General features: G+C 45.8%; 1 protein-coding gene across 27 annotated transcripts in view; it reads left to right on the forward strand.

The window, feature by feature from the left end:
- The window catches only part of LOC6733843 (sorbin and SH3 domain-containing protein 1), a 38,389-nt gene that overhangs the window by 2,007 nt on the left and 12,462 nt on the right, over nt 1-23,920 (forward strand). For 3 of the 27 annotated variants that reach the window (XM_044922680.1, XM_044922681.1, XM_044922682.1), the window contains exons 1-7: nt 7,739-13,914; nt 16,204-16,410; nt 21,696-22,073; nt 22,668-22,766; nt 22,949-23,088; nt 23,187-23,259; nt 23,477-23,509. The exons of 2 other annotated variants lie outside the window; for them this stretch is intronic. In XM_044922680.1, the coding sequence (XP_044778615.1) occupies nt 8,478-13,914; nt 16,204-16,410; nt 21,696-22,073; nt 22,668-22,766; nt 22,949-23,088; nt 23,187-23,259; nt 23,477-23,509 (6,367 nt within the window). In that variant the 5' untranslated portion in view covers nt 7,739-8,477. Of the gene's footprint in view, nt 1-4,750; nt 4,955-7,729; nt 13,915-14,522; nt 14,945-16,203; nt 16,411-16,955; nt 17,139-17,323; nt 17,396-20,130; nt 20,272-21,695; nt 22,074-22,667; nt 22,767-22,948; nt 23,089-23,186; nt 23,260-23,476; nt 23,510-23,801; nt 23,845-23,920 lie in introns of those variants that run through there. 22 more of the 27 variants (XM_044922693.1, XM_039292561.2, XM_039292562.2 and 19 more) reach the window with 16 other exon arrangements.

Below are 23,920 nucleotides of genomic sequence, written 5' to 3' on the forward strand. Positions count from 1 at the left end.
CAGCGACTGCCTCCACTCCGGACATATAGACATATGTCCGTGCCTGTCGACCAGTGACTACACACCGAGTGTAGTGTGGGTGATACAGCCCCATCCACAGCGAGTCCCAGTTCCGATTCCAGTGGTAGGCCCAGCCTCTACTGCTGCCCTAAGCCAGATGCGCACATGCTGCGGCACAATGCACTGACAATGATTGGATTCTTTTGTTCTGTTTGCTGGCCAGGCCTCCCGGTCCCCCGTCCCCACGCAAGCTGACCCCCCGACCCTCTGTGCTGTGCATTTGTGTGTGAATTTATGCATACAAATTTGAAAAATATCGGATCTGTGGTTCGTGTCCGCCGCCGAACGCAGAACGCAAATCGGGGGAGAACGACGACAAAGTCACCGAGAATATGGGAGTAATGGGTGTACCGCATCTATGATTCCCTGGAGTGCAGTATTTGAGAGATAAAGCAAGAAGAATAAAACTTATAATAATTATCCTTTTCACTGAAATGCATTCCTTGTGTTGAAAGTCGTTATTTGACATTCCTATCCTTCAATGGATTAACAGACCACGAGCTGGACAACCTTTCACCAACTTTATGAATAAATTCCTTTGTTTCGCCCACTTCCTCTGCTGATGTCCTAGTCCAATACACCCTATGTACCTTCGATTGCTGGGTATCGCCATGGCAAAACATCAACAAGTCACGGCTCTAAGCCGGCTACAACTACAACAACAACTACCAGTGCAAACAGCGACCAGTCCTCTCACCCACCACTCGACGCCGACGTCGACGCCGGCAGAGGCACAGGCAGAGACGGCGACTGCGGCAGAGGCAGGGACAGCAACAAGTCGTCACTAATCAACAGGCGACTTTTGCTCTCTGCTCTGCTGCTGCGGCGCTGCTTTTCGTCTGCTTTTGCTGTGCTGCGCGCTGCTGTCGTGCTTTTTGCGTTCGATGTGTTGGTGTTATGCGATACGATACCGTGTTCCCCCAGCGATTTAGTTACTACAGAAGTTTTGCCAAGTCAAGTTGTCGCGAGCGAAATCTATATATTTTGCTAGCTTTTTACGGGCGATCAGTCAAGTTCAGTGGCAAAAACGATAGACCGTAAACCTTTCGAACGGGCGCGTTAAGTGTACTCGCGACTGACTACCGTTGGTGCTAAAAGAACGCCATAAAATCAGGCCAAGCAAAGTGAGTTACCCGAATTACTAACCGTATTCCTAAGCCTCACAGCATTCAAGCCAGCCGTTCAGAGCTTGAGTTTGGCGCCCTTTTTTCGGGCCAGTGGGCCAAGTCGCTATTGACCAAGATTCGACAGTGGAAAAGTGTCATACCTCTCGGCTTCGTTACGTATTTAAATTAATCGTATAGTATTCGTTTATCGGTTTCCATTTTAAATTCAGCTGATAGGCAAATGCAGACCGAATTCGGGTTAATCATGGCCTGTGCGTCTGGTGATAATGATAGCCCGAAAACGGCATTGCTGGTCTAAATACGAGTATTTCGCCGTTTATGGATCTACCTGTGCATACGTTTGTGGTTTAATTTGATTTAAATTATACAGTGCAACCCTTCTCCTCCGTTGGTCATAGTTCAATTAAGTCTCTAATGACCGGATGTTAGTGCTGTGCTTTTTGTGGCCGTGCTGTGCTTGCTGCATGCAAATGAAGCCGGGAGTGTGTCCCAGAATTCGGGTTTGATTTAATAGTGAAATTATATTTTTCAAAATTAAACTCATAATTTCGCCCCACTGGGTCAGTCAGCCCGAGTTGAATAACTAATTCAATTGGCAACCGGCACTCCCCGAGCTCGTTCCCGATTAATTATAATTCCACATTCGGTATTCTTCTATCGCTGAACCGAAAGAAAGCCAAGGCAAATAGCGAACACTGTCTATGTACTATTATTTATTTTGCTTTTGTTTACCCCTCGACGACACACAGTTTTTTTTGATAAGCCCCAGCTGGCGAAAAGTCAAAATTTTTGTTATTACCCTATATATGCTTTTTTTCTGCGTTTTGGCAAATAAAACACACAAACAAAAAGTTATTGTCAATTGCTGGCAGCGATAAAAAGACACTAAAAGAGCGAGAGGTAATGAGTCTGGCTGTGCCTGCAGCGAACTAGAAATTGTTTAAAAAATATTATTTGCCTGGCGAAGAATACCCTTACCAGGCTATTAAAAAGTTTGAATAGCTTTACCAACACTTTACACCGAAATTATGTGCCCCATAAACTCGGAAATGCCTTCTTGAGCAGTTTTCCCTGTGAGTGTACGAACTGAAATCAATATGTATTACCTAGGAACCTTTTCAAGTGACAAGCTCTTTGTTTACTACAATCGATTATAGGCTAAAGGCGACCTAGTTTAGAGCGTCGCCTAAATTTTTAACCAGCAGCTGTTCTTTGTCCCAAGACAGACACTTGTGATTTGTACACAATTTAACGAAACGAAATTATCAACAAATTATCATCGGCAGGGTGACTCAATCAAGTGTGGTCATTGGCCCGGGGAACACTCCTCAATCAATTGTCGGCTCAAACCACCGATTTTGGGCGGCAGTATTGCGGTTTCTGGTTACCTGGGGGAAGTTATTTGCTAGGGTCTCACCTCGGTGGCTACTCAATTTGCTTGTCGGGCATCAGTTTTAATGGCATTTGTCACATTAATTAGGCATGAAGCAAAAATGAGTGATTGCGATCGATAAGAAGGCTCCTTGTTTTTTGCGCTTGGAATAGCTATAAAGTAATTTAAAAAATATTATCCGGCTTCTCTATAAACAAAAGAATCTTGTATCCGCATACGCAGTTTAGGTTTAGTTCTGCTTACTTGAAATTGCTGTTCCTGTGCCCTTTAATTGAATTTTTGTTGCATACTTTTAGGTGAATATACAAATTGATTTATTTAGAAAATTAATTAGAACTATCGGCCTGCTTTTCACATTTTAAGTGAATAATTATGAATATTTTTAGGTATTTCAAAAGTTACTCAGCAAACAAAATTACATTACAATAGGCATCAACAAATGACTTATGCCCTGTGACAAATTCGCTAAAAAATTATTATGAAAGCAAAATCCTGTAATCCAATAAGCTTATGAATATTATTCTTTATTTAGAAATTTCTTACTTTAACTTAGTAATGAAATGAATAAGCTTATGAATATTATTCTATTTTTTAGAAATTCCTTACTATAACGTAGTAATGTATAAGCTGCAAACGATTTTTTTAAGTAGGTTGCATATGTGCTAGAAACATAAAGCTACTAAAAGCCGCCTCTGCTTCCATTTCTGGCCAATTTAGTCTAATGTTTTTTCCCAAAAAGCTCGACTTAGTGCGGCGTGCTAATGGCGTCAGGTTTACCTTTCTGGTAGCGCCCCCGCAGTTCGACCCCCACCGAACCTTTCCAAAATCGTTGACCACTGTGTCGCTGGCCATTATTCCATTATGATAATTTTAGCAGCCTGTTTGTGGCTATCTATAAAGTCGTTTTGCCGCCGCTCAGCTGACGCAGCTGACCGACTGGCTTTTTGGCCATAAGTTGCTGTGCAAATGGCAAACAAAACTGAGTTTCAGTATTGAAATGTGATTCAGCATCTGAAAAAGAGCAGCGCACAAACGGAATTTTTAACAATGCAATTAACGTGATTTTGTTATTTCGCTAAGAAATGACTTCAGAATTTCGCTTTGCATGCGTTTCGGTTATATAATTCGTTTCGTTGCTCCGCGGTTCAAGCTCACAAATAAATCATAAAACAAATGCTCGAATAAATATTGATAAAAATGGTCGAGTTTGCTGTGCAAAATTTCATTCTTATCTGACTTTGATTTGTGTCGACTTATGTTGTACGATAAGTTAACATCGTACCAAAACAAAGGCAAATCGTTGATTACAGCGAAGATTAACTCATAAATTTCCGAAAATAAGTAGTTACACACTAGTGAAAAGCAGTGATAAAATACTACGAAATGGTAAAATAGATGGTGGATTTGGTAAAATCAATCATATCAGCATTTTTAATACAACGCTATATTACATAAAAAAGTATACAAACGATTCAAATATTTTATCCTATGTTAGTTGCGAAATATTTTTTTTATTCGAATATAAATTGAGTAATGGAGTGCTTTAAGAAAATCATACCACACTTTGCTCGTATATTTCTGTTTACATTACTTTGAAATTCCAAATATTTATTTAAAATAGTTGTGCTAAAAAAAATCAAGCACCGCAAGCCAATAACGCTGCGTAAACAAATGTAAAATTAAAAGAACTTGCCGGAAGCCCAAAATAAACATAGAACCCCCTTGTACTATACGATTAACATTTAACATTTGAGCATTGGTTCAAAATTTGCATACCCTCTAGTGAGGTTGGCAAGCTGAAAACCCGCTTAACCCCAACTTTGCCATCTAATCAGGTTTATATTTTGCCTGTGATTTCATGGCAATAGCACGAAATAGCACTTCCAATTGTACCAGAAGTCAAGAGCACCGACTTCTCGCTGCTGTTTATTCCAGAAATCGAAAGCTGCTTCCAGCTATCAGCAGATTGGCGCAGTGCCAAAACATTTCTAATGTCCGATACCAAGCTCGCAGCAAATTAGTAGCTGTCGGAAGCCGATTTGCAATCGATTCCAGTGCGAGGGAGAGGGCTTGGGGCTCGAGAGCGAGACGGCCGCCAATCAGCGAAAAGTTGAAGGCTTCGCCAGATACTTATCTGCTACCTAGATGTGTCGTGTTTCCAGGTGTTAGCGGGAGCTTTTGGAGCTTCGGCTTCAGTTGGGCACTAGAACTTCGACTTTGACGTTGTGTCGATCGAGCGAGAGCCATTTAATTGTAGCTATCGGAAATTACACTGCACTACAAACTCGGTTCCGGAAGTGTAGTGATTCTTACCTCAGTTGTGGTTTTCGACTAGCCCATTGACTTGGCCCCTTAAAAATAGACTCGTGTGTTTGTGTGTGCTTTTTGTTTGGCTTGCCCCTACTTCACGGCCTCTGTGTGTGTAACTTCGGCCAAGGAAAGTCGGCGGGGGGAAATGCGGCAGGGAAAAACAAGGGAAAACTGACGCAATAGGTCGAGGCGAAGCTGCTGTAGTAGCAGTGCTACCAGTGTTATTGGCGTAAACGTTGGCAATTACGCGCCAACTTTGGCACTTGGATGCGACGCGGCACTGAGATCATTATACGGTTTTAGAATGTGCCGGCGAGATAACAGAATGGGGCCCACTGTGCGGCGGAGACAGTGGGTCGGCGGACTTCTGGCGGCGGTCTCTTTTAATGCACTTGCAGTTCAGTTGGCTCACGTACGCGGCCTTTGATGCAACGCCTTTTCGCCGATGCCGACGATTTGCAATTAATTGGGAATTAAATTGTAAGGACGTGACGTCAGAGCGGGTTCGATGTTCTTGTGGGGCGATTCATAAACTCATTTACTAAGCACATTGTTTGTGTTAATACGCTGCGTGTGTGCGTGTGTATCTGTATGTTTGTTGTGTAAAAGGCAAACAAACAATAAGTAGGAGGAGAGCGGAAAACAGACATGTGCTCAGCTCGTTATGGGAGAACAAAACGCTCGGCGCTGGCCAAATAAATAAGCAAACCGTAAACATGACAGCACCGAGACTCTCAAAAATCTATGCTAATTAGCAGCAATAACAACAAAGGCGAAGAGTGTATCTATGTATCCGAGAGAATGTATCTCGAACCCATACCCATACGCAAATACCCACAACAACATAAGTGCAAAGCCAACAAATCGGCAGGCAGCCAAACACTCGGAATACCCTCAAAAATCGAATAATCACAAAATGTGAATGTTCAGTGAATGGGAAGTGTGGCTAAAAGCAAACATTCAAACGATCACAGTAAACGGAAAAGTTAGAGGGGGAAATCTTTGAAAGTCAATGATAATTTCACTTCATTATGAAAATTTACCAATTCAAAATAAAAAATTAGATTAGATGAAAACACTAGAAATCACTTGATTTGAAACAATACTCTGTGTTTTAGATATCCCTTAAATTTATAGCTTAATCCTCTATAGTGTTTTATCGCTCTAATTTGATTAGAAAAGGAAGATGAGAGAGAGTTTTCTCTACTAATGCAAAAGACATTCCCCAGCGATAAATGAATCACAGATCTTCTGCCAAGCGCACTTGTTGAATTAAGTCTTCATGAAAGGTTTCTTTTGATGACCCCTCATCCATCTTTAGATATCAGAGTTCAATCTTTAGTAATTTCCCAAGAAGTTATCTTGCTAGCTGCATTTAGCTCCACAAAAACCAATTCCATTGAAAGCAAACAATTTTCGCAGGCAACTCACGTTCTTTATCAAAAATGCAAAATTTATCAGCGATAGCCCAGAAAAGATAACTAAAATGTGTGCTGTTCTACAGCAAATAAGGCGAGGCGTAGAAATCAATTTCGAATTTGTTGATATTACGGGGCAAGAAAACAGAAAATAGAAGCCGCTACACTGGATCCACAGATATAGATAGCGGCTACTTGGATGTTCGTACGTCAGTGATTCAGGCAACTCGGCGGGGCCCGAACGAAATCCAAACGGAAACCGAAACCAATTGAGAATACACATTAAGTGAGTGGGTTTCTGAGGAGGGGAAGTAAGCGATCGTTTTAGTATTCCCTAATTGGTATCCCCGTGTCTGTCACACTGTGCAGAAATTGCATAATGCCCGGGCCAAAACCCCTACATCACGTGTCTGGGTCGTCTGGCACCTGACAGACCGCGAAGATACTTCAGTTCGGATTGGTTCTGGTCGGAGGAAGTTAATGGAGATGATGGGGCTGTGGGCCAGACAGAACAAGAGAAATTGAAAGCCATTAAGTACCTTTAAAAATAAAAGCGGAATACTACTAACCGCATGGCCCACTGGGATGATACATGGGAGAGCTATATACATATATGCGCGTGGATATATGCTGCTTCAATTATTCAAGAGTACACCGAAAGCAGAGACTTGTGACCACAAAAATCAAAGAAATTACGCACGAAAAATATCTTTAAAATGCCATAAGTTGTATATAGATACACAGCCAGCGCAGACTCATCAGATACACAAGCACACACATCGGCCAGAAGATACATATAAGCAAACTCGAACTGTGGCAAACTATTTCCGTATTGAGTTCTCTTCTCAATGCCCTGCATTGGGCCATTTTGGGCATATTGCACGAAGGTTTTTTTTAGATCAACCACTTAAAAAATTAAACAATTTAAGTGGTTGGAAAACAGTTTATCTGATTTTATTTGACCTCTAAATGTTTTATTTTCCCTTAATGTCTTACATCTTTCATTCCTGCGCATTTATCAACCGAAATTCAAGACAAAAATGTGTTTGTGACATTTTAAAAAATTTATTTTCGAAAGCATATATTCGTTAGCTTAAATTCCACAAACAAATTATGTACGTGTTCCAAAAACATTTTCTAATATTTATGAATGCGCCAAATATATTTTCGAGCCGTGCGTTTCTTTTCTGCTCATCGGATTTTATGAGTTTGTTTGGCTTGTGGAAATTGCATTGACCTAGAAGTCATATTGTTGTTTTTTCGGTCTCTTGGGTATTTTGATGTCTTTGGAATACCCTGCATTCTGATTCTGATTCCGTTTTGGCTTTGCACATTTCTCTCCCGCTCTCCCGTACGACTTTCTATTTTCTCCGTATGTATTGTGAACATGAGCAACGTTATGAATTCCCCGATTTTCCTTTTTGTGTGTATATTTTCAAATACTTGCCACTGTGCATCCGAATCGGGCTGTCTGTAGAAATGTGTGTGAGTGGGAGACTGGGGAGCTGGCTCCCGGCTGCGATCGTGGAAAGCCCACGGCCCATTCCTTGTCCGTCGGTCGCCAGCGCCACGAGGAACGGGAAGCGCGATCTTAAAAAATATTTAAAAAACTGTTCACCCCGTGTTCCCGTTGCTCAAATCGAACATACCCCCAAAACAAGAGCGAAAGTTCAGTATTCAAAACGCAATTTAATTTGGCCAAAACAATTCGAGGCAATCGGAGACAAAGGCGCGATCTCGGCAGCGAAAAATAAACCTGAAAACATAACGATTTCGGACGCGTGCCAGGCGGTGGGCGGTGGGCGGGGCGGCGTAGACGCCGGCAGCGGCAGCGACGTCGCTGTTTTATATGATTTTCCGCTCGTAGTGCTCGTTTTTTTTTATTTTCTTTTTTTTCGATTTTGCCGGCTGTCGTCGTGAGCAGAATGCCGCCGGCTCTCGGTTCTGGTTCTCAGTTCAGTTCTGTTTGAGTTTCTGGCGACGAGTGACACACACAGAGGGAACTAGAAATAAGCGACACCGAAAAACGAAACAACACTTAGTTGTACTGTAGATTCTGGCTGATTAAGAAACACGAAACACGAAGCACTCACTTACACACACACACATATATATCTCACACACAAGGAAAACTGCATTAGTTCAGATCGAGCGAAAGTGCCGTAGACGATGCCCAATAACCGCAATCGTAATCGCAATCGCAATCGCAACAAACGCAATCGAAACCAAAATCAAAATCAGAATCCGAGCCAAAACCAAAACGAAAACCATCAGCAGCAGGCAGAAGGTGCGGAGGATCGGGAGGAGCAGCAGGATTTCGAGACTCAAATCGCAGTAGCGCAATCTTCTTCCTTCGTAGATGATAATGGAAATTCTGGCAGCGTTTCAAATGGGCCAACGGAAAACAGCGAAGAGGTGACGAACACTCTTGAGAAAACCGAAAAAAAAGAAGAAATATCCGAGCAACCAGCAACAGTCATCCAAAAAGAAGCCGATTCGGACGCAGAAATGGGTGCCAAAAATTCAAAACATCGCAAGGAAAAGTCCGATAAGCAGGCGTCTAATGGAAAAGCTGAAGAGCAGGTGCGTCCACCTCCCACCATTATTAGAAGGCCACCCGGCAGCCCCCGGCAAGCCAAGGTCATAGTTCATCGAATTGTGAGGGAAGAGGACACGGCCAATGGTAAAGCTCACTCACCAGAGCCACCCAAAGCCGTAGAATCTAAGGAGCAGCAATTGGAGGTCGAGAATTCAAGGGAGCAGCAACCTGAAGCTCATCAGGAGATTGAAACTAAGAAAGAACGGGAGAATGAACAGAGTCTAAAGGAACTTCCTGAATCTAGTCATCTTTCGGAGGACGCACAGCAGAAACATGTCGAAGTTGAAGAGAATGAACCAATTTATGATGAAGTGGACTCAAAGGATGAGACCACTAACACCACTAAGATCCCACAGCAAGAGCAACATGATCCAAAGGAACCGGAGCAGTATGTGTTGCAACTCGAAAAGGCAATGGAATTTGTAGAAAATGCACATCAGCAACACGTTGCTGCCGTGCAAAGTTATCAAAAACAAAGAGACACAGAGCAAGACGCACAGCAGCAGGAGCAAAGTGAAGCACAGCACCTTCAGGAATCAACTGAAGCGCATCAGCAACATGTTGCAGTTCCACAAATCCTTGTAGATCCCAAGGAGAAACAAGAGGATGATGTGAAACAGGAACCCATTTTGAATAACGCCCAACAGCAATTTGATGAGATTGCACCAAAATCCCCAAGAGAAATCCAAATAAAAGTTCAATTTCAAACAGAAGATCCTGTCTCCCAGCAGCCTCCTCCACAGAAGCCCACCTCCAAGGTGATTATCCACCAGATACACCTGGAAACCACCGACGAAGAGCCAAATGTCAAGCCCACTTTCGAGGAGGTTAGCAGCACTACCGGTTCTTTGGCCGGAACCCTATCTCCACCACCTCGTTATTTGGTGGAGTCGCCGAAGAACGTGTCAAGTGGCCAGTTTTCGCGCTTCTCGCGCGATGTGCAAATCCAGGAGATGGAACTGAACAGCGACTGCAGCTCCGGGGAATTCAATTCCCTGCAGTCGCCGTTGGTATGCGAAGTAGACTCGGAATCAGAGGGATCGGTAGCCTTGGGACCGGAGCGATCGCCGTCGGATCAGCAGGTGCCGTCCAGCAGCCGCGTGGAGCAGCATGAGCAGGTGCGCCAGAAACGTGCCCAGTATCGGAACGCTTTGGAATCGCACTTCCTGCCGCAGTTGCTCAATCCCCGCTATCTGGACAGCATCCTGGAGGAGAATGAATGGAGAAACTCCACCGCCTCCTCTGGCGGAAGCGATCAGACGGGGATCCGCACGCCCAAGCTGAACGAGACCTTTCCCAAGAGTCAGTTGGACTTCAGCCGCAGACACAGGCGGAGGGAGGAGGCCCCAACGCCTCTTAAGCTCGAAACCAGGCTGCTGGAGGATTCAACCGATCTGGAGAGCTGCACCCGACTGCAGAGCACCCTGTCTCCACAGTCCGAAGATGCAGAGCTAGTTTACCTGAGCTCCTCGGCCTCCAGCAGTGTCTCTGACCTCATGGAACTAGAACTAGAGCAGGCTGCCGCCTTGGCGGAGAGGGCCCTCGTGGACTTGGATACGGATGCCAGTCGGTTGATTGCTCGGCCGGACGATGAGATGAGCAGCACTAGTACCACCACTGCAGACAGGAGCGAGACGGAAGCGGAAACGGAAACGGAGACGGAGAGAGAGGGCGAGCAGAGTCGCGAGAGCACACCTGTTAACGCCAACCCGACGCTCGCCAGTTCGCAGTCTTCGCTGCTGAGCGCCGCAACGCCGACGCCGACGCCCACTCCCGCCGATCGAGAACAATTAGCAAAAGATACAAATGTATCTGGTGGATCGACTGTTAGTTTCGGGGCAGCATCGCCGCTAGCGGCCACGCGCGAGGAGTTCGTTCGCAATATGGACAAAGTGCGCGAGTTGATTGAAATGACGCGGCGCGAACAGGAGCAAGGTGAACTACCGCGATCGCCGTCGCCGCCGCCCGTTCCCCCGCCTCCCGCTTCCGTGCCACCCTACAGTCCCGAGTCTTCCTCGTTCCACCTAGCTTCCTTGCAGCTGAAGCGGCAGGAGTCTAACGACTCCCACTGCTCCGACAGCACCACCCACAGCCAATGCACGGCCATCAACCTGGCCAGTCCCCCACCGCCACCCACTGCTCAGCCACCCACACCGCCTCTCAGACAAAAGCCTGCACCACCACCCGTACCGTCACCCGTATCACCACCCGCACCACCCACTCCCCAATCAGAGCCAGAGCTTTCAGTTGCAGATTCGGTTGCGAATGCAAATGCGGATGTAGATGCAGATGCCGACACTGATACGGAAGCAATAAAGAAACTGCGCCTGCTGTGCACCGAGCAGTTGGCTTCCATGCCCTATGGCGAACAGGTGCTCGAGGAGTTAGCCAGTGTGGCCCAGAACATTGCCGACCAATCCCAGAACAAGATGCCCTATCCCATGCCCCAGTTGCCGCACATCAAGGAGCTGCAGTTAAACGCCAATGAAAGCAAGTCCTCCTCCGCCTGGCTGGGTCTGCCGACCCAGTCCGATCCCAAGCTATTGGTCTGCCTGTCGCCCGGCCAGAGGGATTTGGTAAATAACCAAACGCAACCGGATGACCTGCTTGATGCCCACCAGAAGTTCGTGGAGCGTCGGGGATACCATGAGTTGTCCAAGGCCCAGGTTCTCGAGCAAGACCACCAGCAACAGCAGAGTGAGATGCTCAAGACGGCGGCCATGATGCGCGAGTTGCGCAAGAGCCTCTCGCCGCCGGCGCCTCCTGTCCCTCCGCCGCCGGTACCGCTGAAGAGCGCCGAAACGGCGGCCAAGGCGACCGCTCATGAAAACGCCAAGAGAGATGACGCAAGCGAACAAAAGCAGAAGATCGCAGCATGCGAATCGTCATCGCTTGAAAATAAACCAAGGCAAGCAGCTGATCTTGGTGCTCAGCAGTCGGCAGAGCAACGCCAGAGCAGCAGCACCACCACCTCCAGCCACAAAGCGACCACAGAGACCATGTCCAGTGACACCGCCAAGTTTCCCACGCTGGAAAGCATGGAGAGTGAGCTGGCCAGGATGTTCCCCCAGCACAAGGGCGACATTTTCGAGGAGCACCGCAAGCGGTTCTCCAACATTGAGCTCCCCAGCCACCAGCCCGTCAGTCAAACCAAGCGGTACTCCAACATCGAGACGAGCAGTTACGAGTCCAAGAAGCGAATGGAAAATGGTCAGGTAGTCTACGATGTGAGCACTTCAAGTCACGAGAAGAAGGAGCAGGGTGATCCACCCAAGGACCAACCCGTACCACCCGTTCCCCCGCCGCCAATTATGTCAGCAACGAAATTAAACGGTAACACTTTCATTGATGGAGACGTGGCGCCCAAAAATAGCCAGCCGTCGCGAGAGAGCGGTAGCGGCAGCGGCAACGGTACGTATGAGGAATTTCGGCAGCGTGCCAAGGCCGCCGCGGATGCTTTTGGAGATCAGCGGGAGCAGCAAAACGGGCTGGATCAAGACCGCGTGTTCAAGGACTTCGATAGGCTATCGCAGCAGATGCACGCCGAGCTGCAAAGCACCCGGGAAAAGCGGGAGAAGTCCGCTTCCATGTACGATCTCAGTGGCTTCACGCGACCCACGACGGGTCATCCGAGATTAGATGAGCTGCAGCAGAGAAGACATGCCCACATGCAGGAGTTGGAAAGGGAAATAGAGCGGTCGGCAAAGTCGCGACAGGAGCGAATGTCCTCGGTACCGCGACAAATGGAGGCCACACCACCGCGAACTCATGAGATTCCCATTGAGCTGGAGCCACGTTCCCGACGGGCCGAGTCCATGTGCAATCTGAATGAGCCACCACCACGTCCGCACACCACCGTGGGTCACTATAACCACCCGGTGGCGCAGGATGACTGGTCTAGGTATGCCAACGATTTGGGATACTCGGAGAACATAGCACGACCCTTTGCCAGGGAGGTGGAGATTTGCTATCAGCGCCAGAATCAGAGAACACCACATGGCATTAGGGCTCCCCGCCTCTCCGCCAGCACTAATGATCTGAGCAGCTCTAGTCAATATAGCTACGATACCTTCAATGCTTATGGTGGCAGAAGGACCCATGCCCCCATGCTGAACCAGGCGCAACAGCAACAGCGTCCTCATTACGGCAGCTGTTACTCCATGATCGAGAGGGATCCCAATCCCAGGTACATAAGTACCACCTCGCGAAGGGGCGTGAGCCCAGCCCCACCACCAGTTGCAACTCCGCAACAGCAGCAGGTGCCACCACCTGCCTATGATCGCCAGCAGAGGAGATCCTCGCTGCCGAGGGAATTGCATGAACAGCAGCTGAAGTACATTCTATCCAAAGAGGAGGAGCTCAAGTTTGAAGTGGAGCGTTTGCAGCAGGAGCGCCGTCGTCTAATGGAGGAAATGCAGAGGGCTCCGGTCTTGCCTGCTCCTCAGAGGAGGGAGAGCTACAGGCCCGCCGCCAAGCTGCCCACTCTGAGCGAGGATGAGGTATTCCGGCAGCAAATGGCCGAGGAGTGGATGAACAAGGTGGCTGAGCGGGAAGAGCGTCGTCAGCACAAGATCATACGCATATCGAAGATCGAGGATGAGCACGATCACTCCGCCGTAGACAAGGCGACCATAAGCGATGAATTCTTGGATCGGGTGAAGGAGCGGCGTCACAAGTTGTCCATGCCGGCGGACAGCGATTGGGAAAGTGGGGCAGAATCACAACCCCAGCCAGCCGCCCAATCCCAGCCAGAATCGGATGTGGAGGCGCCACCAGTACGCATACTGGAGGGCCAGGCGGAGGCCAATCTCCGCCAGCTGCCACGGCACCTGCGGGAGTTCGCCAAGTTCTCTACCAGCGAACAGTTGCCGGATGGCGCCCAAATGGAGCGTCACGAGGAACAGGAGCGCAGGGAGGAGGCTACCGACAATGCGCACAGCAGTGCCACCAAGAAGACGAGCATCGTGAAGACGTACAAGGTTTCCAGGCTACCGCCTTCCGTCCAGGGTGAGTTTCCCGGCCAGTTTTCCGGGGGAAATCGCGGCCGACTCTATCGCGAACGCTCGCAAACGACGCGGCTCGTGAGTCATAACATCCCCCTGGAACTAACCAGTAACCACAGCTCATCGCCTGACCCCGACTCCAATCCCGGTTGTGGTTCGTCCCCAGCTCCAGGTTCCTCTACCCCATCCTCTATCCCATCCCTAGTACAATCTCCTACACCAGCACCACCGCCACCCATTGAACCATTGAATCCCTCATCCAGCACCGCTGGCGGCATCTTGGGCACGGCTTTGTTGCTGGGCTTATCCCTGCTGACCGCCTGGAACAAGTTCAGTTAGTTCATCTTTCCCACACACTCCCAAGTTGATCCACACATTTCAATCAAACTTGATCTTAAAAGGTATCGATATGAAGTTGCTCACAATGCCATACCAAAATTCCATCTGTTAATATCAAGTTGAAAGTAATCCTTGTCTGGTTTTTGGCCATCTCGCTCATACACTCATATACCGTAGCTACTTGGTGTTGTGCTATCTCTCTCTTTTGTATATCTCTATCTCTCTCTTCTGATTGTTCATTGTGCGCGAATTGCTCCTACTTCCTCCACACAGACGAGGCCACAGATTCCGAAACCAGGAGCACCACAATCCACCAGATAAATCGCTCCAGCGATCCCCAGCCGGAAAAAATCGGTGCCAGTTTGAACGAGTTTTTCGCAGGCTCGCCCTTCCGAGCGAAAATCTACGAAGAGTTCGACAAGTACTGGCGAAACTTCGAGCACTCCGCCTCGAACACCTTCTAGGGCCATCCTGAACCACAAACCGAATGCTTTGACCCCTAACCCTTGACCCGGCCCCTTCCCAGCCCCCTGCCCCAGCAGCTGCATGCAGCATCCCCCCTCTCAGCTCATGTTATATAATCAAATATAAACAAGTTACAGATTTGTCCAAATTGCGTTTGTGAAACTTTGTTAAATGTTGAAAACATTGAAAATAATCTTAATACCATAGCAATAAAACGAAACCGAAAATTATATTTAGTGTTGTTTAATGTTTAATAAACGAAATTATTTGATTAACCACAAATTGTTTACTTGATTTGAGTATTTTCGTTGCATTCATTCGATATTCGTTGTATATATTCCGCATGCGATTCCTTTTAGTTGTGTGATGTGTCCCGAAAGAGAGAGACGATGTGCTTGAAAAAACAACTAATCCATATTTGTTTGTAGTGTACAGATATTTGCGGGCGGTTGTGGTTGAGAAATATCAGACATGCGTAAACAAAATGTTTGGGAAATATATGCCAGATCTGTAAACGATCGACTCATCGTTTTGGGAAACATTTCGAATTTGAAAGTCCAAACAAGCTGTTAATCATGTACTAAAATGATATTCAAATACTCTAACTTAGCTTATTTTAATATTTATTCAGCTTATTCTTATCATTTACATAAATATGTTCATAACCTTTTCAATTCAGTTCAGAACTAATGAGTTCTTTTGAATTACAACTGTCTGATATTTCTGCAAATTACCCCATAATATAACAAAATATAATTGTCTAATATTAAGTATTAAGCTATAATAAATCATTTGGCTTTGTAATCCGCAAACATTCGCTTAAGACCAAAAGCTCAAATGCTCGAGGGCTAAAACCAGCTTATCCCTTTCGATGCGTTGCAAGACCACCCATTCCACCCCTCGTGATGACTTATCTGCCCCTCAAGAAATGCAATCAAGCTCAAGAAACGAGAACAAAGTAAGGGAAGACAAGCGAAATTGCGATTAAGCGGAAATTTTAAATTAATTCCATTCAATTGCATGGACACAAAGTGGAGTCCGACAGACGATCCGTTTGTTTAAAAGAGAATTACGGAATCGGGGGCAATTGGGCTAGAGCGTCTACACAGAGAAAAATAAGTATAGTAATTCTATACCTACAATTTTAAAGATCTTTATTGGGATAAATACATATAAAAGTGGTTTTATACTAAACTAATTCTATTCAATGGTTATTCCGCTTTTATCCAAGATATGATCATTCATGTAGAAATATTTTATTCCTGTGACTTACCATTTTTATAGCATATTTGCTACAATTTTTCTACTTATATTGCATATAAAAATGAATAGTTCTTTGATAAATTGACATCATAACAAAGCACAATGTTAGGTTGCCTTGATTTTTCTCTGTGTACAAGCGAATGTGCATGCTGAAATTGGAACGGGGACGGGGGCGACGATCGGACTCCGCTAGATGGCGAAGATCTAACCGAATGCTATCGTTCAGACAGAGCCACCGCATCCGAGGAGGCGAACTCAGCGACAACGGGAATGGGTGTCCGGCTGCGACCACGCCCACCCAAGCAGACGCGCTTCCTCCTTAACGCGCAGCAGCTGCAGCAGCAGAGGCAGCGGCGCAGCTGGTCGGAAAGCGATCTTCTCAAGGAGATCGACAGCGAACTGCAGCTGGCCAAGGGCTTCCTCTACGCGAATGGTGTGTCAGAAAACCCCAGAACGCCTCCTCCCCCCATCACCCCTTGCCTTCGATCCACGCAACCCGCCACCCAGCCCCTGTGTCTAATTGTTTAACCCCTTCACGATATCTGTGCAATTATGTTAAGTTTATTTTTAGACAAAATCACTAGAATTTCGCTGCGCTGCCTGAAAGTAGGCAACGAATATTGGCCGTTTTTGTTTCAGCACATTGCGTATACGACGTGAAGGCTTCTCCTTGGTCACTTGCCACACTCGCCTACACACTTACACACACCGCTATATATTTATCTTTATCTGCACTGCGTCCATAATTTATGACCCACTTGAGTCGAAGATCTCTCGCATTCACTGCCCAGAAGATCGCTCCTCTTGGCTTCCTCTCCTGCCACAGTCTCTGTTTACGAAAGCATAAAAAAATAGTTGTTTATACTGGGCGAAACGGAAAGAAATACGAATTTTTCATCTGAGAACGAGAACGTTCAACAAATTTGTTGTCTTGCGCTCGCACACAAATTGAGATTTTTCGGCTGGGGATCTGGCTAACGAAAGTCCAAGCAACCTGCCCGAAAATTCAACCGTTTCGTAGTCGTCGTCGTGTTAAAGTCGTGTGAGCAACGCGAAGGCGCGTCAGAAAACAGAAAATAGAAAATATAGAAAAGTCCGAAGTCGGAAATTGAAATTCAAAAAGAAGTCGCTTCTATATTTCCACAGCACAAATGGGGCAGGGTTAGTTGAGTGTTTTGTGTTCGAATTTGTTTGTGTGCCGCGCAAACGTGTTGCCACTTTCTCAGTATCGAAAATTATCAAAAAGATACCAAGATGCACGAGCTACACACGAAGTGAAGTGTTTGAAGTGAAGAGTATCCCGATCTAAATCGCCGTTCTGGGCATTTGCAATTTGATTTTTGCAGAGCACACACAAAGCACGGCGGGCACCGCGATGTTTGCACCCAAATTCAAGGCGCGCGCGCCACCAGGCTCAGGTAAATTGTATCTGGCGGATGCGTTCGCATCTCGCAGATGCATCCACGACAAGTGTGACAAATGGCCAACATGACGTTTTCAGTGGGTCGTCTTTGATGATTCGCTGGCGAAGCTGACGAAGAGTTGAGTTGAGTTGAGTGGCTCTTTCGTCGCGATTTCCCAGTTTCCCCGTCAACTTTCCACCTTTCGACTTATTCATTTCCAAATTTATTGCTCGTATTTATAGATCATTTTTTGTGTTCGCTCGTTCGTTTCTGTTCTTTTTCTCAGCTGGGCTGAACTTGATTTTGCCTTTGGCAGTTGCGATTGTTTATTTTAAATATTTCACATTAGTTCATGTTAATTGTGCACACACCAAAAATTTCCACATGATTTAGGGAAACATTTTGGAAAATCCAAACTGGAACGAGGTGCGCCATTGCTAAATATACGGCATGACGTACAATCCGAGGGAGAAAATGCTGTATATTTATTACAATATTTGCAATGTTCCCAATTGTTGTTCGCTATTCGTGTTAGCCGCCCACGCGGACGCCGCCTTTTACAGTCTCCAATAAAAATGCCTGCTAAATAAGATCAACACGGAGAGCTGAGTACCCTGCCATGTCGCCATCAAGATCCATTTGATGTTTTCTGGCCAGGTCCGTTGGATCTTCCATTCAGCAGAGTCTTCCATCCGCCGTGGGCCATAAAACCCCTTTGAGGATTTTAGGGGGGCGTAGGCAAATCCATCAAACTTTCATTCCTTGATTGGCGTCATCTGATGGCATTATCTATGCTTTGGAAATTTCGATCTCCTACACATTTATTTAAAGCATTAATTTGTATGCTGATATTTTTAACAGTTCCCCCATTCTCGATTTTTTTTTCGGTTCAGACTTTTTATTTTGCCATGCCGAAGAATGGAAAATATAAATTTGAAGACTTTTAGTGAGTGAAAATAATTTATAGTTTGGTATAAATTCAGTTGAACTTGAACACAACGATTCCTTCGCCGTCGCCGCTGGCCGGGAATTGGCGATTTAATTCTGTTTGATGACGTTGCCATCGTTGGGATTATCAATCTGCTGAAAAGAGATCTTAATAATAGCGATTGGAATGGAATTCATGAGTCAATAGGTGGGCAGATGAATAAATATACAGATCGTGCACAAGGTGCTGGAATCCGGCAATAATTATGTCTACATTTTTATCTCTATATTACTTCACATAGCTTAGAAAAATAATAAATCAAAGGAAATCTTCTTTTCTATATATTTTGTATTTTCCTTAAGCGGATTGCTACATGCCATTAAATCTACAGAAATTTCATAAATTAAAGTATGTCCTAAAAAAACAAATTAAATAGACACTGTATTCTTATTCTAATCACTTCCCTTCATCACAGTGCCCATTATGCGGCTTCCAACTAGGGCTTTTCCAATCAGTTCCGAATGAACCGCAGATATGCACTCCATAAATAATCCCCAGTGGAGGAGTTCCCGCCTCATCCACGAGCCACACGCAGACGTACTCCCCTGAATTCCACATAAATCAACTCAGGAAATGCTCTTAATTTGCCACAGCCAGCCGCACCCAAGTCCATTCTCATACCCACGTCCAACTGACAGGTCGCACTCTGACTCGGAACTCTCGATCCGAACTCCCGTTTCCAAACCGTGACAGGTTGCCCAGATCCCCCCGGCCACTCCTTCTGAACTATTTTCTCCATCACCTTTTGTGTGAAATTTACAAGGCCGCAGCGAACATATGGGCTCTGCTATTGAAAAGCATTTTACAAACTATCCAGAGTTAAAATTAAATGGTTCCCTCATTCCTGCAATGATGCAAACACTGAGAAAAATGTTTGACTAGGTTCGGGAACTAGTTTTTGTAGAAAAAGTCTCTTTCCCTCTATAAGTCTGTAAAAGATTATACTAAGTTTATAAAGAGCTTGGGGTTATCTCGATCATTTCATTTGTCAATTCAGAGTTATGCATTTATTACTATGAAATGTTGTTGTTGTTGAATTTAAATCTGTCCTTTAGGGTATTTTTATTTTTGTTTCAGTGGAGTCCCATTTGTGTTGTTTTCCAATTGGTTCTTATGCGCTAATCGATAAATTTGAAATGAATTGCCCTGAACAACGAAAGCCAGCGAAATGCGGCTTCTGCTCGACTGCGGGCGCTCCTTAGCGGGTGTGTCGCGCTCTCAAGTGCCACTATTAACATTTTTCCAAGCGAATTTTCGAATTTTCCGTCTGATTTGTTCTAAAGCAGCAGCAGTAGCGTCAGCGTCAGTGGCCACCGGAAGTGCCAAGCCAAGTCAAGCCAAACCAATCGAGTTGGCTTTGTGTTTGGCTTTGCTTTTTGTTTTGGGTTTGCTTTTTGTCTGGCTTTGCCGAAGAGTTGTTTTGATGTTTTGATGCTTCGATGTTTTGTTTGTGACTTTTGTAGCTGCTTCACTGTACTCCGGCGCACACACTTCCGTTCCATTTCGCATTGCACGCATAATTGGCGTTTTCCCCTCGAGGTTCCCCTATCTCCGGTTGATCGAGCACCGAGCAGCCAGAATGGTAATTGATCTGCTATTTGGGGACGGTGACTATGGGGCGGAGGCTCCTCCCGTTGCCAAAACTGGGTGTGTTGTTTGGCTCTTGCCTTTTGTTTCTCCCTGCCCATAGCCATTCCCATTCCGAATCTGAATCCGATTCCGAATCCATCCCCATTCCCGGGCTCTTAGCTCTGCTCGACGCTGGCGAGTCACGCAAAATTCAGTTCGCCTCGAGCCGTGCGCGGAGTCAGCAACTCAATCAGCAAATCGCTCTTGAAATCCAAATCGGTGGACCATCCGTTTTCGTATCCGTATCCGTAGTCGCATCGTGGAATCTGCTCAGGTAAATCCCTCAGATTTAGGCGACTAATCTGAGTGACTCAGAGGATCTCGGTGTGTGCGAGTTTGATTGACATATGCAAGCAGAAATTTCCTTTTGATTCGATTGTATAATTCAATTAAGTGCTGATTGAATAAAGACGTCAGCGCGCCCACATACGAAACACCAGCATCAGCACCACCTCACCACCTACCCTAACAGTTTCTACCAACACCCACCTCCACTGTGAAACCCAAGAAATCCGCTAACGAATTTAGAGGCAGCACCACTGCTCCTCGGCCAAATACGTGTCAATGTCTCGAAGGCAATGCGCCTAGGGCACCGCTATATGTATCTATCTGTATCTGAATCGGAAAATGTACGAGTATCCGTGATTTCGCAGTGTTTTGTTTGTGGTTTTTGTTTTTTACAGGTGGCATATAAATCTGTAGAATGAAAGTTTTTGGCTAGACCCGATGCAAAGCTGCACAGACATCGCGAGGGTTAGTTGATAAGAAACAAAATAATGATGGCTAGTAAAAATCACAATTGAAGGCAATTGGTTTCAATTATACAAGACATTCTTCTGCGGATTAGATTGGTTAATCGCTGGTCAAAATGGATGATAGGCTTCAATTTGTACGACCATTAGAAATTAAGGTAAATTTGTGAACATAAATCACATTTATCATATTTAGGGTTCTCAGATTCAAATGGTTCTATGGGGAAATAACAATTTTAAAAGCTTTAAATTGAATTTATATGCTAATGAATTTAAATGCAAAAGTAGGCGTAGGCTTGTGTCGGAATCCATCATAATATAAACTAATAATGGTTTTTGAGCAATTCTTCGTTTTATTGGTAATAGGAAATTCGAGCCATCTGACATATTAGAAACCTTTTTGATAAAGCTCTATACGAAAGGTTTTCAGTGTAATGGGAACCTTAGTATCACACCTCGCCCAGTTCTTTAACGGTTGGGAATATAAATTTATTTTATTTTCCTGCATGTGTGTGTGTTTTGTGAATGCTAAACATGCGCCAAATGCGATGACTCATTCCATTCGTGTGAGAGAAGCGTCAGTGTGCGTCTCTATGTGTGTGTGTGTTTGTGTGAGTGTGCCTATGTGTGTTGGCCAAATTTTGAATGGCTGCCAAATGGCGGCTTCCTCGGTCGCCGTCGTATTAATTATGGCTGTTCCACGTCGCTGTGTTTGTTTGTCAATTTGTCTCCGCTCGGCTTGTTGACTGCCCAAAAAGCTATTTTCGAGCAGATCTGCGGTTTAAGCATAGCCAGGCAGCATAAACTTGTTGACAAGTGTAAATGTCGGGGCGGAAAACTCAATCTCTGAACTCGCCGGCGCCCCTGAAAATGTCACCGGCCACATGAAAGACGCAAAGACCGCCGCCCACACTCGCTCACCCACCCTTTCAAAAACTTTCGACAGGCGTGTGGACACCTTACGGTTCCAGCGGCGATCTAAATCAATCGGGCGCCACCTCGGCCACGCCACCGCCCCCGCCGCCGCCCTCGCTGCCCGTTTGGACACCACAGCCATCGCCGGTGTTGAGCGGTCGCAAGGAGTTCCGTCCGGTCCGCTTCGAGTCCCCCACTCTGCCACGTCGCTACACGGCGCAGCAGCAACAGAAGACGACGACTACGATCCCGCCGTGGTCCAGTGCAGAGAACGGAGAAGGTGCCCCACCTCCCACCGCACCAGCCTCCCTCAACTCCGTGAACTACAACTCGGACTACGCCGAAACCGACTGCTCCGGACACTTTGGCCCCGTGGCGCCCAGTGCCAGTGTCTCCGACAAGATCAGAAGTACTATATGCAGTTCGCTCCTATTCCTCTCAGTACTTAGTCAGGTCCTAGTCCAATACTCAAAGAAACCGAATAACTTGAAAATAATTATTTTATTTATAATTATATTATAAATACCTTCGAAAGATATATCGTGAAACATAGTTCTTAACGTCACTATCTTCTGTTTTCCAAAACGATCACATTTGCTTCGCGTAGTATTATTTGTTTTCTATTTTGGTACAAGTGAATATCAATTACCTGTTGATATTTTGGTGACCATTATTTGTACATATACCTAAAAACCTATAGCTGAGATCATATTTGCTTTTGTTGGTAAAAGCAATTTTCTTATATATGTATTAGCCCCTTTAGCTACTGACCATATCGATCAAATTTAGTAGCTAGAGTAAAAAGATTTGTCAATGGCAAAATTGCAATTCTTTTATAGTGTGATTATAAATTATAGAAGAATTTATTAGTATGTTGCTCTACCTTTGAGTGTTGGAAAAAGTCGACTTCTACGACTATGTCTTTATGTCAAATTCCCCATTTTCTGGCCCAAAATTCGCTCGATTTCGCTAACGTTTTTCCGTCGTTTACCGCCCCGAAAAGCATTCGAACGCTCTTCGTCCAACTCGGAGCTGCAGAGGCCGTTTGTGCGGCGCCAGCTGTCCGACGCCAGTCGCCCAGCCTACAGGCCCAATGAAGTCAGTAAGTATACCCGATGTGGGTAGGGCAAGTGACCAGGTGAAGCGAGCTCATGTCGACGCACAACACTGAATGTAGCTGTGATGTTTGTGTCCCCGTTTAACCCTAAAACCTAAAACCTAAACCAATGACCCGAGCCACCATAGACCTCCAAACACTAACCAAACTCCATCTGCGGTTTCCAGTCTACAAAGTCAAGCACGAGTATATGAGCGAACCGGAGACGGGCAGCGATCGTCCCCGGAAAATGGCACAGTTAGGGCGAAGGCAGTACGATGGCATCGGTCCGGTGACCAACGATGGAATGCCCATCATCCTGAGATCGGTAAAGGCAGCCCCACTTACTGGGGCATATCGGGGGTTTTGAACTCGAAGTGAGACGAATTGATACGAGTATTGTTCCTTATCCTTATCCACATGCAGGAGGTCAAGGAGCCGCATCAGCATGAGTGGTACAAGCGTCTGTATCAGACGATACACAAGCAGAAGAACGGCGGTAAATGTCACTACTTTCCCCCTGGTCTGAAGCATTCAAATATCCTAGATCCTAGTACACCACACCACACCCCATTCCCATCCCAGCTCATTCCCACTCCCCAACAATGTCCATTCCCCAATCCTTCTAATGCTTCAGTCTGATTTGATTTCCGTCTTATCGTTTCGTGTCTTCAAAAACTCTCGTTTCTCATTTCCCCATTCGCTTTCGCCCCAAGATGAATTCGTGATTCGCTACAAGTGTCCTAGAGGTGATTCTTTGTTCTTTGATCTATAAACTATGCTATGCCCTAGTAGCTCCTCCCCTTTAGTAGCTCGCTTTCGCCTGTACATATAGACAGGGTCTAGTGACCTCTAACCTCTAACAAATAGAGCGCTTCATTCTATTTTGGTTTTATTTTGTTTACATGCATGCTGTATTATTTGGCTTACCTATGATTTCTCCCATGTTCCCGTGTGTAGATCATTAAAAATTTGGAAGCTTCTACTAAATTTCACGACTAACCTAATCTAAGGCCTAACTCACCGAACGCAAAACCACAAAACAACGCTAACATCATGTCCGCCAGTACACCACCAAGACGAAGTAATGATTATGTGAAAGTAGAGCTTGAGAAACCGCTTTGTGCTTGTACAACTGAATACTTACCCCGACTAATCAG

This window comes from Drosophila simulans, chromosome 2R, assembly GCF_016746395.2.
Source record: "Drosophila simulans strain w501 chromosome 2R, Prin_Dsim_3.1, whole genome shotgun sequence".
NCBI classification, from domain to species: domain Eukaryota; kingdom Metazoa; phylum Arthropoda; class Insecta; order Diptera; family Drosophilidae; genus Drosophila; species Drosophila simulans.